Here is a 13,096-nt window from a genome sequence, read left to right as displayed (position 1 = left end):
AAGTACAGAGCAGCCAAGGAGAAAGGAGGACAGGAAAGCAGTCAGCAGGGAAAGGGGAGTAGCAGTGGCAGAGAAATAGATAGAGGTTTTTTCAAGAGACTTCCCTTTATCTGTAATCTCCATACATTACTGAGTCATGACATCATCAGTCAGGGCCAGCTGAGAACATCAGTCACCCTGGTCTTTAGCTGTTTTTGTTCTTTAGGCTCTAGAAGTTGAGAAGGTATGAACTTCATTATTAACTATACTCCAGAATATGAGATCAGTTTGGGCTCTACCGACTCCACCGCATCTGAACCGCCTGCCTCTGTAGCAGGGGAAGGGTCTCTCTGCTGAATTAATATTCACTTCAGAGCCCTGGGATTTCTCTGGTGAAACACAATTCTTGGAAATTCACAGAAGGAGATTGTGACAACCAGAACTTTGGCAAGGCCGTATCCTTTTCAGAGTCTTCCAGAATTCTCTAACTCAACTGGGCACTTTTCTTTTTAAATACCAGAATTCCACAATCTTCTTCCAAACTATATTGTCTTTGTTCCTTACCACCTTTTTTGTTGTTGTTGCTCTTGCTTTGAAGTAAATGCCTTTATAAAAAAACAATTACCAGATTTCAAACATTCTGATCTATACTGCTTTAAGAGAGATTCGGGTTACCTAATTCTCTAATTCTCCCATTTGCTGGAATATACTTTGTATTTTACCAGATTATAGGATTTGAGGACATTTACCCATAGCATCTTCCTCTGAAGGTACTTGGGTTCTTTGGCTGAGCAATGGCTTATTCTACAGTGCTCCAAATGATGCATGACACCTCGGGCCTCTCATTAGGGGAAGGAAAATTCAGAGGCATTGCTAATTATTATCTCAGTGACAGTGAAACTGGAAGAATGATTGAAAAGGAATCTGAGGTTATGATAAAGTATTGTCTTTCTTTAGTTGCAAGAGCTGGAACCTTATTGATATTATTCCATAAGTAAATGTCCTATTATTTCTATGTAATTAATTTCCTTGGGAGATGACACTCCCTCATTATTATAGTTCCTGAAACTTGAGACTATTTGGGCCCCTTACTTAGAAATCGTCCTTGCATAATTCCTGCAATGGTAAAGAAACCCATTTTTATTGGCAATTTTAAACTGTGCTTCATTTTGATATAAATTTAAGAGCAATATGCATCAATATGGCTTTCCCAACTACACTTGTCAAGCAACTAATGCAGACCGTCCTAGAAGTAGAGGGAAGGAAAGCTCTCCACCATGGGAGAAGATGGAGTGGAAACATAATTTACACCATAAAAGAACTGTGTTCTCAAGTCACTTGAACTTTCTGGACCTCAGTTACCTTTAAAACAGGTAAAAATGAATGGTCATCATGAAGAATGAAGGGCAAAACAAGATTTCTCAAGCTTATTGAGTCACAAATTCCAGTTTTCTATTACAAAGTTCAAACGATGTAAAGACAAATTTGTGCAAATAAACACAGTTAATAGCTAATAGTCACGTGTAGTTTGAATGCAGTTATTAATATCTGTAGATCATTAGAGTTAATAGCCAATACAAAGATTATCTGAAGAATTCGTTATTAACAACAGTGGCAAAAAATAAGCATCTGCATTACTGATACAGGCTGGCACTATCAGGATGCCACTGCCTAGAAATCCGACTGCCTGCCTCAGGGCAACCTCGTAGATATTAGTTGGTAATGTTACTTGGTAGTTGTTTGCTGCAAAAAGAAGGATAAGAAAGAAGGAAAGAGGTGAGAGAGGGAGGGAGGAAGGGAGGATATTTAATTTACGTGCCATATACAAAAAAATAAATGCTCTTTTTTTAATGACAAGGATTATATTTTGTACTTCCGCTACAATTTTATCCACTGTGATTTAGTAACATTTGCCTTTGTAAACACAAAAAATCTCCTGGATATACTATTCTTCTTTATCGTTTTATTTTATAAGGTCCAGTATGGGAATAGGCCTATTAACACGTAAATACAGGGGGTCAAGGTCTTCCATGCCAGGAAATCCATGGTACCTGCTAGAACTCTGGCAGTATCACTTCTAGCTACAGTGCCAGAATCTGGTGGCGATTTAAGGATTCCTTTTCCCTGTTCTATCTCTGAAAAGATAATGAAGACAACAAAAATAGGCAGGAAGTGGTTATGATAGCAAAGCTGGGCTAGGTACTTTCCTTGGCTTTGATAGACAATATCACTGGACTCCTGTAGTATCGAGCTTCATGAAAGAAACTAACACTACAAAGCAGAGTAGTCTTAATTATTTTTAGACTAACATTTCAAAAATGGTTAAGAAGCTATCTATTCTGTCTGTTCCATCTATTCAGATGTCTCCTGAAAACATGTACTCTGACCTTTAATTTTCTTTAACAATCATAGTTTTTACTTACCAATTAATATTAAAAAAGTAAGAGAGGTATAAATTCTTATCCTATAGAATTTTGTATTCTAAATCATGTCCATTGTATAAGAAAAGTAAAAGTAAAATATCCATGAGGAATATGGCAGAGGGAATGCAGTTAGCATTAATATGATGGCTAGGTGGAGGGCCAGGGGAAGGAAGGAGCAATTGGGGGGATCATTTATGAACTACATAGATGTCTAACCAATGTACTGTATACTTGAAACTAATTTAAATAAATAAATTTAAAATTAAAAAAAGTAAAATATCCATTTTCAGTACCATTATTCAGGACCAGGTTCCTTCTAGTTAGAGAAACAAACAATTTTTTCAAACGTCTTTATGACTTAAGGCTTCAATAACAACTCACGAGTAGGCGAAAATTTGCTATTTATTTAATCTTAGAAGAACACTGAAGGGAAAGGAGGGGAACGTCAGCAGTGTGGATGTAGGCAGAACTCCTTTACATAGCTGGCCACATGTGGCTTTAACAGCTGCAGGGGAAACCGGCCGGGGTTAAGGTTACGTATTTCTGTTCAGTAAGGGTATCCATGGTGGTAACCCTCGTGATGATGGTAGTCATCCTGGTAACCCTCTGGGTATCCTCGGTGGTAACTATGGTAACCGTAGCCTGCATACTCATCCTCTGGGCAGCGCATCCCCAGTGACTGCTGAATGGCCATTTCCTGTCTCCGAAGTTGCATCGAGTCAATTAAATCATACACAATCACCATGGACCACATTGGGGAAGGATACCAGGATTTTACATTTCCATCTTTTCCAACTAGAAGCATGGAGAAGTACTCTGGGCTCACTTGAAAATAGTTACGTATATCTTTCACCAAATGAGCTGGTACGTCTTCTCGCTCAACAACAGAGCTCCCTAGAATAGATTTAGAAAGAAATGTTAGTGGATTAAAAAGTCAGCACTCAGGAAGACATCAAAGAGAGAAGAAATCACTGTGAGAATGAGGAGAGGACTCATGAGTCTATTATCTTTAGCTCAAAATCCAATTTTAAAAGTTTGCTGGGGTTTTTTTTTACTAGAAATTAAATGTCCCTGCTATTCTGCAACATTATTAGTGTCAAATTTGAGGGACATGATATCTCTTTTATAGGAATGTTACAAAATATAAAACCAGTCCTTTAATTTAATTCTGACAAGATCAATTTATTTAAAATTTTTCACTAAAAAAGATTATATATTTTTTATATTTCTACATTTATTTCCAATTAGCTTAGCTAATTCTTTGCAATACAGTTTTCCTTTTGATGCTTTTTTTTTTTAATTTTAACAACAAAAAGCTTTTTTCATTATCATAAGTGATAAAATAGCAATTATGTAAGCTCTGGATAAATGTATTTAAATTATTATGATTAGTGAAAAGAAGAAAGGGGGAAGAGGAAAGGAGCCGAAACTGTCTGGCATTGTGCCCAAATTTTATACATGTTATGTAGATAAATGTAAAGAGATTGATCTTGGAAGGAAGGACTAAATTTGCCTTCTGAAACCTTTAATCACTAGTCATTTTCTTTCAGCATCTTGGAGCCTTTTAGCATATGTCCTCATCTGTTGACAGAGAATCAGTAAGATATAATCTATGGGCCTTATAATACCATTGTGAGAATTAAATGAGATAACAGATGAAAATGCTTTGTAAACCATAAAGCCTTATGCAAACAAAAAGTATTAGTTAAGAAAGTGGATATTTTTACTGTCACTTACGAATGATTTTATGTTAAAAACAATCTTAGTGCTTGTACTCCACTTCCACTTCCTCTAAACACATACTGTGTGTGTACGCACACACACATACATTTGTGTGTGCGCAGGAGGTAAGGAGGATTCAGTGAACTTTTCACCTAAGAAGTCCACCCATTGGTTTCATATAGTCTAATATAATTTAACAGAATAGTAGTTCATACTGTTATAAAATAACACTATACCATTAATCGGGAACAGTTCTAACACTCCCCCAACTTCCTCTCCAACGCCTAAGAGCTTCAGAATTGTTATGTGGCGCAGACCTGGGAGAAAAAAGAAAGCCATAGAATTAGGGGAGAGGATTCTAAGCCATCTTTTACTTGCAAAGACCAGTGTCTGACAATGGAAAATCTCTTAAGTTTAAAAAGAATATAGAACATAACCTAATTAGACAGAATAATCCGTTTTCAAAATTTTCCATAAGAAAATACTTAAATACTTTTCAAACCCTGAAGAAGATCAATTGCAGATTTGGGGGGAGGTTTTTTTTTTCTTTTTGGTAGACTGAAATAGAAAAATTTGCTCTTAAACTGTGATTCTCACTCAAATGACAAAAAAATGAAGTCATCAAAATATTAAAATATCTCAGATCATCTAAACTGATCAGTGTTTTGAAAAAAAGGCACATAAGCTAACACAGACAACTTTCAGAGAAAAGACTACAGACCCCGTCCATTGTAATTGGTAATTCTGGCTTCCTCAAACAAAGTTTGTCAGCTTAAAGGGCAGGTTCTGAATCTTAGAGGATTCAGAGGAGTAACACTTAGGCAAGCACAGTTAGTTTCCTTCCCACTGTCAGCTAAAGTTTCAGGAAAGGAGAGAGGTCATGCCTTGGTAGCTCCTTGGAATTCTTTTGAAGATGAAGGGCACATGAAGGGATTCAGGCTGATAAGGGGGCTGTCAATTCATCCTATCAAGTTTTCATGTTTTAGACAAAACCCCAGCCTAGATAAGGTATTAACTTGGAACCAATGACATGAATATTGATGGTATTTATTGCCCAGGGGAAAAATTGAAAGCCACCATGGGAGGGATCTCTTAAGGAACAGCTTAAAGCAAAAATGCTATTCAAAAAAATTTTTTTTTAATTGTGCTCTTTACTCTTCTCTCAGAGAAGTGAAACATTCTTTTCTACATGTGTTGAGTCATGTTTTCAAAAGGAAACATCATGAGTTTAATTATTCCTGGAAAACATGACTTGTCCACATTTCCTGTATACTGTGAATAAAAGAGTTAGCTTACACTAATATGACTTAAGCTCTGTGTGCAGAGATTAAAAACACCACCTAATAGCTGCTGCAAAAACATCTTTAGAAAATTAACAAGTCATGATTTTATTTATATTTTTATTGTGAAGAGTCAGTAACTGTTCTAAGTACTTCTGTCTTACCTAGCACCAGTGGTGGCTATAAATAATTTAAAAAATGTTTAAGAATAGTGCCTCAGTCAAATCTTATATATGTTGATATAAAGTCTTAAATTATTAACCTTAATAATGAGTATAAATAAAAATTCATAAATCTTTTAATTGTTCTTGCTGTTATAAGCCTGATCTTGTTTTCTGCCTCCTTTTGAGTTATTTCACATCTTAAAACTGAGATGTGTTTATAATTTATAGATATTGGTACATAGCAAGAACCCAGGTTCTGTTAACAACTCCCTCTCCCCCCATTATAAATCAAGCACAATTTTATAACTAACAAATGATTCTTCTTCCTAATACAAGTATCAAAATAATGCTGATTCATCTATGTTCAATAATAAATTTTTAAATCTGTGACCCCTGCTTCTGTCCCCCCACCCACCCATGACTCTTGAAAATTCTTCCTCTGCAGAGGTATATCTTAAATGAGACTTCAGTTGTGAATTCCAGTTTTGAAATTGTCATTATTTTTGTGGTCATCATTAAACTTAGTAATAAGTTCTATGTACTATGTATTTTCCTTTCTATATATTCCTATTCAAAATAGCATTAGCTCTATCAGGCCGCTAGGCTAATAATGTTTGGTAAAGAAAGCATACATTAGTTTTCAAAACATTAGGCAATTCACTACCAAAAAAAACATAGTAAACTGTTTATCTGCTTGTCTTAAAAATAAGGTTCTGTTTAACAGTTCTTGGTGCCCAGTTATAGATCAAAACTCTTTTTAAGGGAATACAATATAGTATAGTGCACTTCGATTAATATATTAATTCCCAAAGCCATTCCTGTTATACAGAAGACATTTAATTTGTGGAGAAGTACCCCATGTTGGTACTTAAGAATTACCTAACTAAATCATGATATCTGAGTTTTATGATCTTGAGACAAGTATAAAAAAGAAAAAAAAACAAGAAGACAAATAATGCAGATCACCGAAAGCAAAGCAGCAAGTATTTTCAAACACTTCAATGAGAACCTGAGAGGAGAGAATATTGAGGGGAAAAAAGAACGCAGTTGACTAAGGCTTCAGTCTGGAAGCAACTTTATGCTCAGTACAATTGAGTAAGTGTCTGGGAGTCTACAGTTTGGACTGAGGAATATTCAGATGATCTAAGCTTCTGTGTTCCATTTTAGAACCGACCAGGAAGAGGGTGGTGAGGCAAAGCAGTGATGACGAGGCTTCCCACTCACCAAAATTGCATGCCTGCCCACTGAGGGCCGAGAGCTGCTGTGAATAGGCCCAATCTTCATCACTCGGAGCAGAGATCACCAGCAGCCGCCTCCTCCATCGGAACCTTGAAAAAAGAAAGGCGGCCACAATTACTGCTTTAAACAACCGAGGCTAGTGTGAAAAAGCAGGGTAACTTTGGCTATTGGTTTTTTCTTGTGCCCAGAATAGAAAACACTGACCCTTAGAAATGTTTCATAGCTCTTCAAAGCCATTAAACCACAATTCCACATTTATTGCACTTTTTCTATTGTAACTCCACAGTCAGCTTACTGTGGCATTTGCATGATGTGTCTGGCCGCTATGCCGGATGAGGTCACTTAGGAAGAGACAAAGCTCTCAGATGCAATGAAGACTAGCCAAAATTGTATATTATATTGTAGCAATGGAAATAGGGAATCTAAAGGGAACTAAAGAAAATTCAAGTTCTAGTAGAGTTCCCTAGGATTTGGAGGGGGGTTAAGAAATGAATATATGAATAGGAAACAGAATAGGAAAAAGGAACAAAATTTTAAGTAGGGTGAAGGAAAGTGGGAAAATGGCTCAAAAGGTCAAGGAGTGTTCCTGAAAAAACAAAGCTCTTATTTACCTTCCTCAGTAGTCAGTGATTCTTCCAAAGGCAAATGCAAGTTCTAAAATGTACCCTATTATCGTTAGCAAGAACCAACACTTATAGAGGACCCCTATGAAGTAGACAGGGCTAAGCCTAGAGCCTAGGATTTTAGACTATATAGTAAACTTGTTTCTACTTTTATAGCTCCAACAGAGTTGGGTAGTAGAAAGAGCTTCTGTCTTGAAGCTGAGAAACCTGAGTTCATGTTTCATCACTGCTACCCTTTGGGTTCTTTGAGCATGTCCTCCAATTCATCTAAGTTTGTTTTTCCTTATCTCTGGAATCAAAAATAGCTTTTACATCAAGTGGCACTATAAATATTAAGCTAAACGCTCATCAATTTAATCCATGTGAGGACATGGATACAACTCGTGTTTTAATCTGCAGACTTCTAGATGTAGAACCTGGTCCATTAACAGACCTTGAACATTGTCTATCACGATGCCATATGATAACTGATTGAATCCTTATGCTTGTATATCATTTTATAGCTCACTTTCATCTATCTATACAGTGCATTTCTCATTAGAACTCAGTGAGTGAATGGCTTATTGTCTCCATTTTACAGATGCCAAAAATGAGGCTTAGAGGAGTGAAGTAACTTGCCTAACAAGTAAATCTGAGTTGGTAACAAAATACAGATTTCTCTGACTCCCGGGCCGGTGGTTTCCCTAGTCTACCACCTCAGTGACCCTGATGCTTGGCTGGTGTTATCAGGGTTCCTAAAAGGGTCTGAGGGAGAGAGGTTATGCAAGCCAAGAGGAAACTGTATCGAGTTGTCTCAAATTCCGTCTTCATCCGAGAAGGGGTTTTGCTTTCGCCTTCAGTGTAGGCAACTGTGGGGTATTAGTGCACTCGGTGAGCTGGAAGCCTGATGATTTTATTCATGGCTTCTCTCCCTGTGCCCCTTCCAGCCTCAGAGTGAATATGAGAGTTTTCAACCCAAAGAAATGGCCTCTTGGGGGAATAGTGGTTTGGGTGAATGAGAGAAAATGATAGCCTGATGAAATACAACCTCTGAATGGATGCCTGTAGCAAGGCTCGCCAAGAATTGCTTGCTGTGACATTACATTTGCTTCCTCTGCTTGTTTTTCTTCAAAGGGAAAGAAAAACTAAAATCTCCACTGAGGTTAGGGAGATGAATGTATTTGGCACGGAGGAGGAGACAGGAGCATCTGAGACTGTCCGAGGTTTCCTGGGAAAGGGAACAGTGATTGCTGTCGGATTGCAAACATGGTCTCCTGTACTTTCCCTGCTTCCTTAGGAGACATGCCAGACCAGCACTGCCCTGCCCGCCGCCCCCGCCCCACTCCGCCCCAGCCAGCATCCAAACCAGGCCAGCCTTCCTGGCCTCACACAGAGCTGTAGGGTGTCCTGGAGGCAGCTATTTTGGGTGAGATATATTTTGGCTTGTTTACCTGTGTGCACCACTGAATGCCATCCTGATTGGAGAGGGATGGGATCTGAGACTCCCTGTCGCAGACACAACCAAGTGAAGGTCATTTTCCCTAAGGAATGACGTTTTTTCTCCCACAGATCTTCACATCAAGATAAAAACCCCTAGCTTATGACACTGAAGGAAATAACTTCCACAAGATGTAACAAGAGATGTCAATGTGACCCAGATCCTTATTTTGGACAACTTGTTTTTCTTTTGCTACTTGGTAAACGAAAATTGTATGAGTTATGCGTGTGTTTGCTTCTCTTAACTGGCATTCCAAAATTAGTGTGCCCTTGCCCACTCTTTGGGGCTTCTGTGTCAGAGAAAGGTAATTATAGCCTGAACAAGATGAGTGTCACTATAGATCAGACTGGCTTCAAAGTCTGGTCAGCTAAAACCAGGCTGTATAGACCCACCAACAACTCAGCAAATTTGAAGGAAAATTCCTATTTGGATACTGGTTTATTTATATAACTTTTTTTTTAAAAAAATATTTTTTTCAATTATCTTAGCCTGCGTTTCGATCCTATCGTGTTCACTAAATTTCTTTCTCTTACCTCTCCCTTGATGACAAAGTTCACTAACCAGCAGCTGAATAATTGTCCCTAATACTGCTAATAGCCAGCATTTATTGATTACTAACTTTGTGCTGAGTTCTAGGCCATCATTACCTTTAGTATTTAATCTACCTTCTATAACAATCTATAGAATAGATACACTTATTATCTCCATTTTGCAAATGAGAAAACTAAAGCCTAGAAAGATTAAGTAATCAGCCCGAGATCACATTGCTAATAAGTTGGAGAAACCAGGAATTAAACTCAGGGCTGTCTTACTCATGCTTTTAAGTTATATACTACTGAACTTTAATTTTTAAGATCAATGATAATTATCAGCACAGTGCTTTCATGAGTTGGGACCACAAGTCATGTATGGGTATAGGGCATCCAAATTATAATTATATACCATTTTGAATATCCATGAGATGTATGTTCCTGAAATAGCAATGAATGTAAGAGTTCATAAGGCTCTTACATCAAAAGGAAAATATAGTTACATATTCTAGGGCCTAATCCAGTTCAAAAGACTTTAGATGGAAAATGTATGTACAAGTCTCAAGAATCAAAGATATGACAAATTTAAATCAGTGATCAATATGCATAAACATTACAAGCTTTGTGAGTAAAAAAAAAATGAGATAATGTCAGCTTTCTCTTTCAGATTTAAAACCTATTACAGAGTGATTATAAAAAGACTCTGCTTGGGGATGGTAAGAAGAATCCCTCATGATGTCTGTGGCTGAGGCTGTCAAAGCTGGCCCAAATCCTTGGTTATAAATAACATCACTAAACTGGGTGGTAACTGTCTGTTTTAGGGGGATGGACAACCTGAGTTTATTGGGATGGTTTAGTAGTTATGCATCCTTTAGTCCTAGAAGATTTAGAATTAAGAAGAGAAAGTTTTCAAATAATTAAAATCATAGTAATAATTTATATTTCTAAGAAAGATCCTGTCTTTCTTTTTATAGTTTACATTCTTGTTGCACTTAAGAGAATTTGGCTTAATAAATGACAACCTTGAAACCTTAAATTAGAATGTGTAATTGAGTAAATGTATGGCTTTAGGTTGAAATCTTACTGAGTGTATACAGTTTTTGGAACATATGACAGACTTTAGATTCACTGTATTTAAAAGATTAACTTATTAAACTTATGGATCATTTAAGTACTCAAAAATTCTTTGTTTATTTCAAGCAGTGGAAAGAAATATATTAAATGTAAAATATAATATATATTTAAATGTAAGCAAGATCAAACATTATTCAAAGCCCCTTAAAAATGATAGCTAAAATTTGCTAGGTTATAAATAGAATAATAAGATTTAAAAGTCTAACGTCAAAGTTTAAGAGAGAACTAAGATCAAAAGTAAACTTTTAAAGAATCTTTTCTGCTAGGAAGAAAGGAAGGAAGGAAGGAAGGAAAGAAGGAAGAAAGGAAGGAAGGAAGGAAGGAAGGAAGGAAGGAAATAAAAAACAACACCTCAAAGGCTAAAACAGGCTCTTATCATTAATCTTCTAAGTCATTGCCATCTAGAGGAATGACCTCTAAGGATCAAACGTTGATGCTTCAGTAGCCCCAGACAGACAAGAAGCCATCTGCCCAGTGGGTTTCTAAACCCCTTTCTCAGCCAAGAGAGTGGTGTGAAGACTGACTGAGCTTTAAGTCCTTATGGAGGCATGCACCCTCTATCTCCATTCTGTATACTTGCACTGCACTGAAAATTTGGATGAAGGAAGAACCTCAGATGCCTTTCAGCTCTGAAATCCTGTGGTTTTAGGATTATCTTCCTTTGTTTCAAACTCTGGGCCTGTGGGTCCAAGACTAAAAATAATTCTCATTATATTTTCAAAAGGAGTGTTAGATAAGAATGTAGACTTTGCAAGCCAGATTATCCTGGAGCCACTGAGTCCTAGAGCTGATACTAGCTCAGTGATGAGAAAAAGTTAATCTCCATTAGCCTCATCTGTAATACAACAGTTGCAGCATTTAGGTCATGGGATTGTTGTAAAAATTAAACCCAGGAAAGAAAATGAAATACTCAGAACAGAGGTGAGCATACAAAAAGTGATCACAGAAACCCTGGGATGGAGGTAGGGCTACTTACTGTCTTTATTCTCATTTGTGGGGAAGAGATTTTTAAGGCACATTAATTAAGAAGTGTAGGGTCAACATAGCTAGTAAATTGCAGACCCAAAACTTGGATAAATAATAAGTCCTATGCTCTTTATACATCATGAGGTTATCTCCTAAGAGACCCAAGCCTCCTGAATCTAGATGGATTCAGGTTACCCACTTACTCATCATAGAATTATTGATTCTCTGACTTGTTTTTGGAGAATGTCCTTTACAGATACAAATAAGGAAGCTCTGCCTAGAGTGGTAGACAGTTAACACTGAGCCTCCAAGCAAAGGCTTGCTCCATTTCAGGAGACCCTTGGCCACACAGGACAGTTTGGATAGTGTTACATGGAGGTCTCTATGAGTTTATTTGTTGTAGGTGGAATTATTGCAGTTTTATACCTCTTAGGGCCCCAAAGGCCCTACAGAATTTCATCCAACATAGAGGTAGAGAAGGAGAAGGGAGGAAGTGGAATGATTTTTTTTTTTTAATTTTCTCTGTGAGTGTACCAGGGTTTCTCTACAATGGTTTACAATAAACCATACTCCCCAGGGAACCAGGAAGCTAGGTCAAAGGATTTTTCCATTTGAGGTCCTGGTGGGGCTTTTGTTGTTCTCTGTAGAGTTGGAAGAAAACAGACAATCAAGCACAGTGTTCCGAACAAATACTGTTTGGAACTAGAAGGGGCTTAATAAATGCTGTATACAAAGCCCTCCGAATTCAATTCAATTAACCCTCATAGGTCAGAATTCTATATTCTGTGCCAAAAAAGGGAGCAGAAAAAGGATGAAAGATTTATCCAGAGCCACCAAATCAACACTCAAGCTTGAAGTTGACTCCAGCCAGCTTGTGACAAAAGCCACTTTCGACAGGACAAGACTACGGCCCAGTGGCCAGAGACCTATGAAATAGACAGACCTTTCACCCGGGAAAGTCACTCTCTGCACACATCCTCTCCATGTTTCCTTGGTGTTTTCAACAACTCACCCAGAACACATTCCCTCTTGCCTCCTCAGAGACTCCAAAGGTGATGTACCTGGATAGGAAGTTCTCCAATGACTGTTTCTTGTCTTCCTTGCAGACAATGCCCTCCTTCTTTTGCTTTTCCATGTCTTTGATTCGGGACTGGAAAGTATCAATCAAATCGAACACGGACTTTATCGCTATAGGCACCTCATAGTATTGCTGTTTAAGAAAAAGTAGAAAGTATATAATGAATAAAGGTGTTTCTTCATTCTGCTCATAGGATAGAGAGCCTGGGAGAATTCAGGGAGCTCTGGGGAAACCAGAGCCTGGAGGGCTCAGTGATTTATAAACTTTCTCCAGTAATAGTACCTCTGCTGATGTTTTGAGGTTCAGAATCCATGAAACAAATGTCTCTTACCCTTTATGAAGATTTCTTCTTAACTGCACTCCTTTTATTGAAAGGGGTGAAAGGGGTCCATGCCTTCCTCACCACCATATCCTAGGTTCACTCCCCTATCTCTGAAACTAAGCTGGTTTCTGTTCACTACATAACTGGAGAGAAAGTGAG

At 37.6% G+C, this 13,096-nt stretch overlaps 1 protein-coding gene across 1 annotated transcript in view; it reads right to left on the bottom strand.

Moving 5' to 3' along the window:
• Window positions 1-2,786: 2,786 nt before the first annotated feature.
• CCDC80 (coiled-coil domain containing 80) overlaps window positions 2,787-13,096 on the bottom strand; it is a 33,641-nt gene continuing 23,331 nt past the window's right edge. The window contains exons 6-9 of the mRNA XM_039878968.1: window positions 12,599-12,747; window positions 6,793-6,896; window positions 4,361-4,441; window positions 2,787-3,296 (exon numbers count right to left, since the gene is read on the bottom strand). Of these exons, the coding sequence (XP_039734902.1) occupies window positions 2,950-3,296; window positions 4,361-4,441; window positions 6,793-6,896; window positions 12,599-12,747 (681 nt within the window). The 3' untranslated portion in view covers window positions 2,787-2,949. The remainder of the gene's footprint in view (window positions 3,297-4,360; window positions 4,442-6,792; window positions 6,897-12,598; window positions 12,748-13,096) is intronic.

The sequence above is a fragment of the Pteropus medius genome, unplaced genomic scaffold, assembly GCF_902729225.1.
Source record: "Pteropus medius unplaced genomic scaffold, Ma_sr-lr_union100, whole genome shotgun sequence".
In the NCBI taxonomy this organism is placed as follows: domain Eukaryota; kingdom Metazoa; phylum Chordata; class Mammalia; order Chiroptera; family Pteropodidae; genus Pteropus; species Pteropus medius.
Note: the sequence above shows the minus strand (reverse complement) of the source record. Positions and strands in the feature narration are given on the sequence as shown.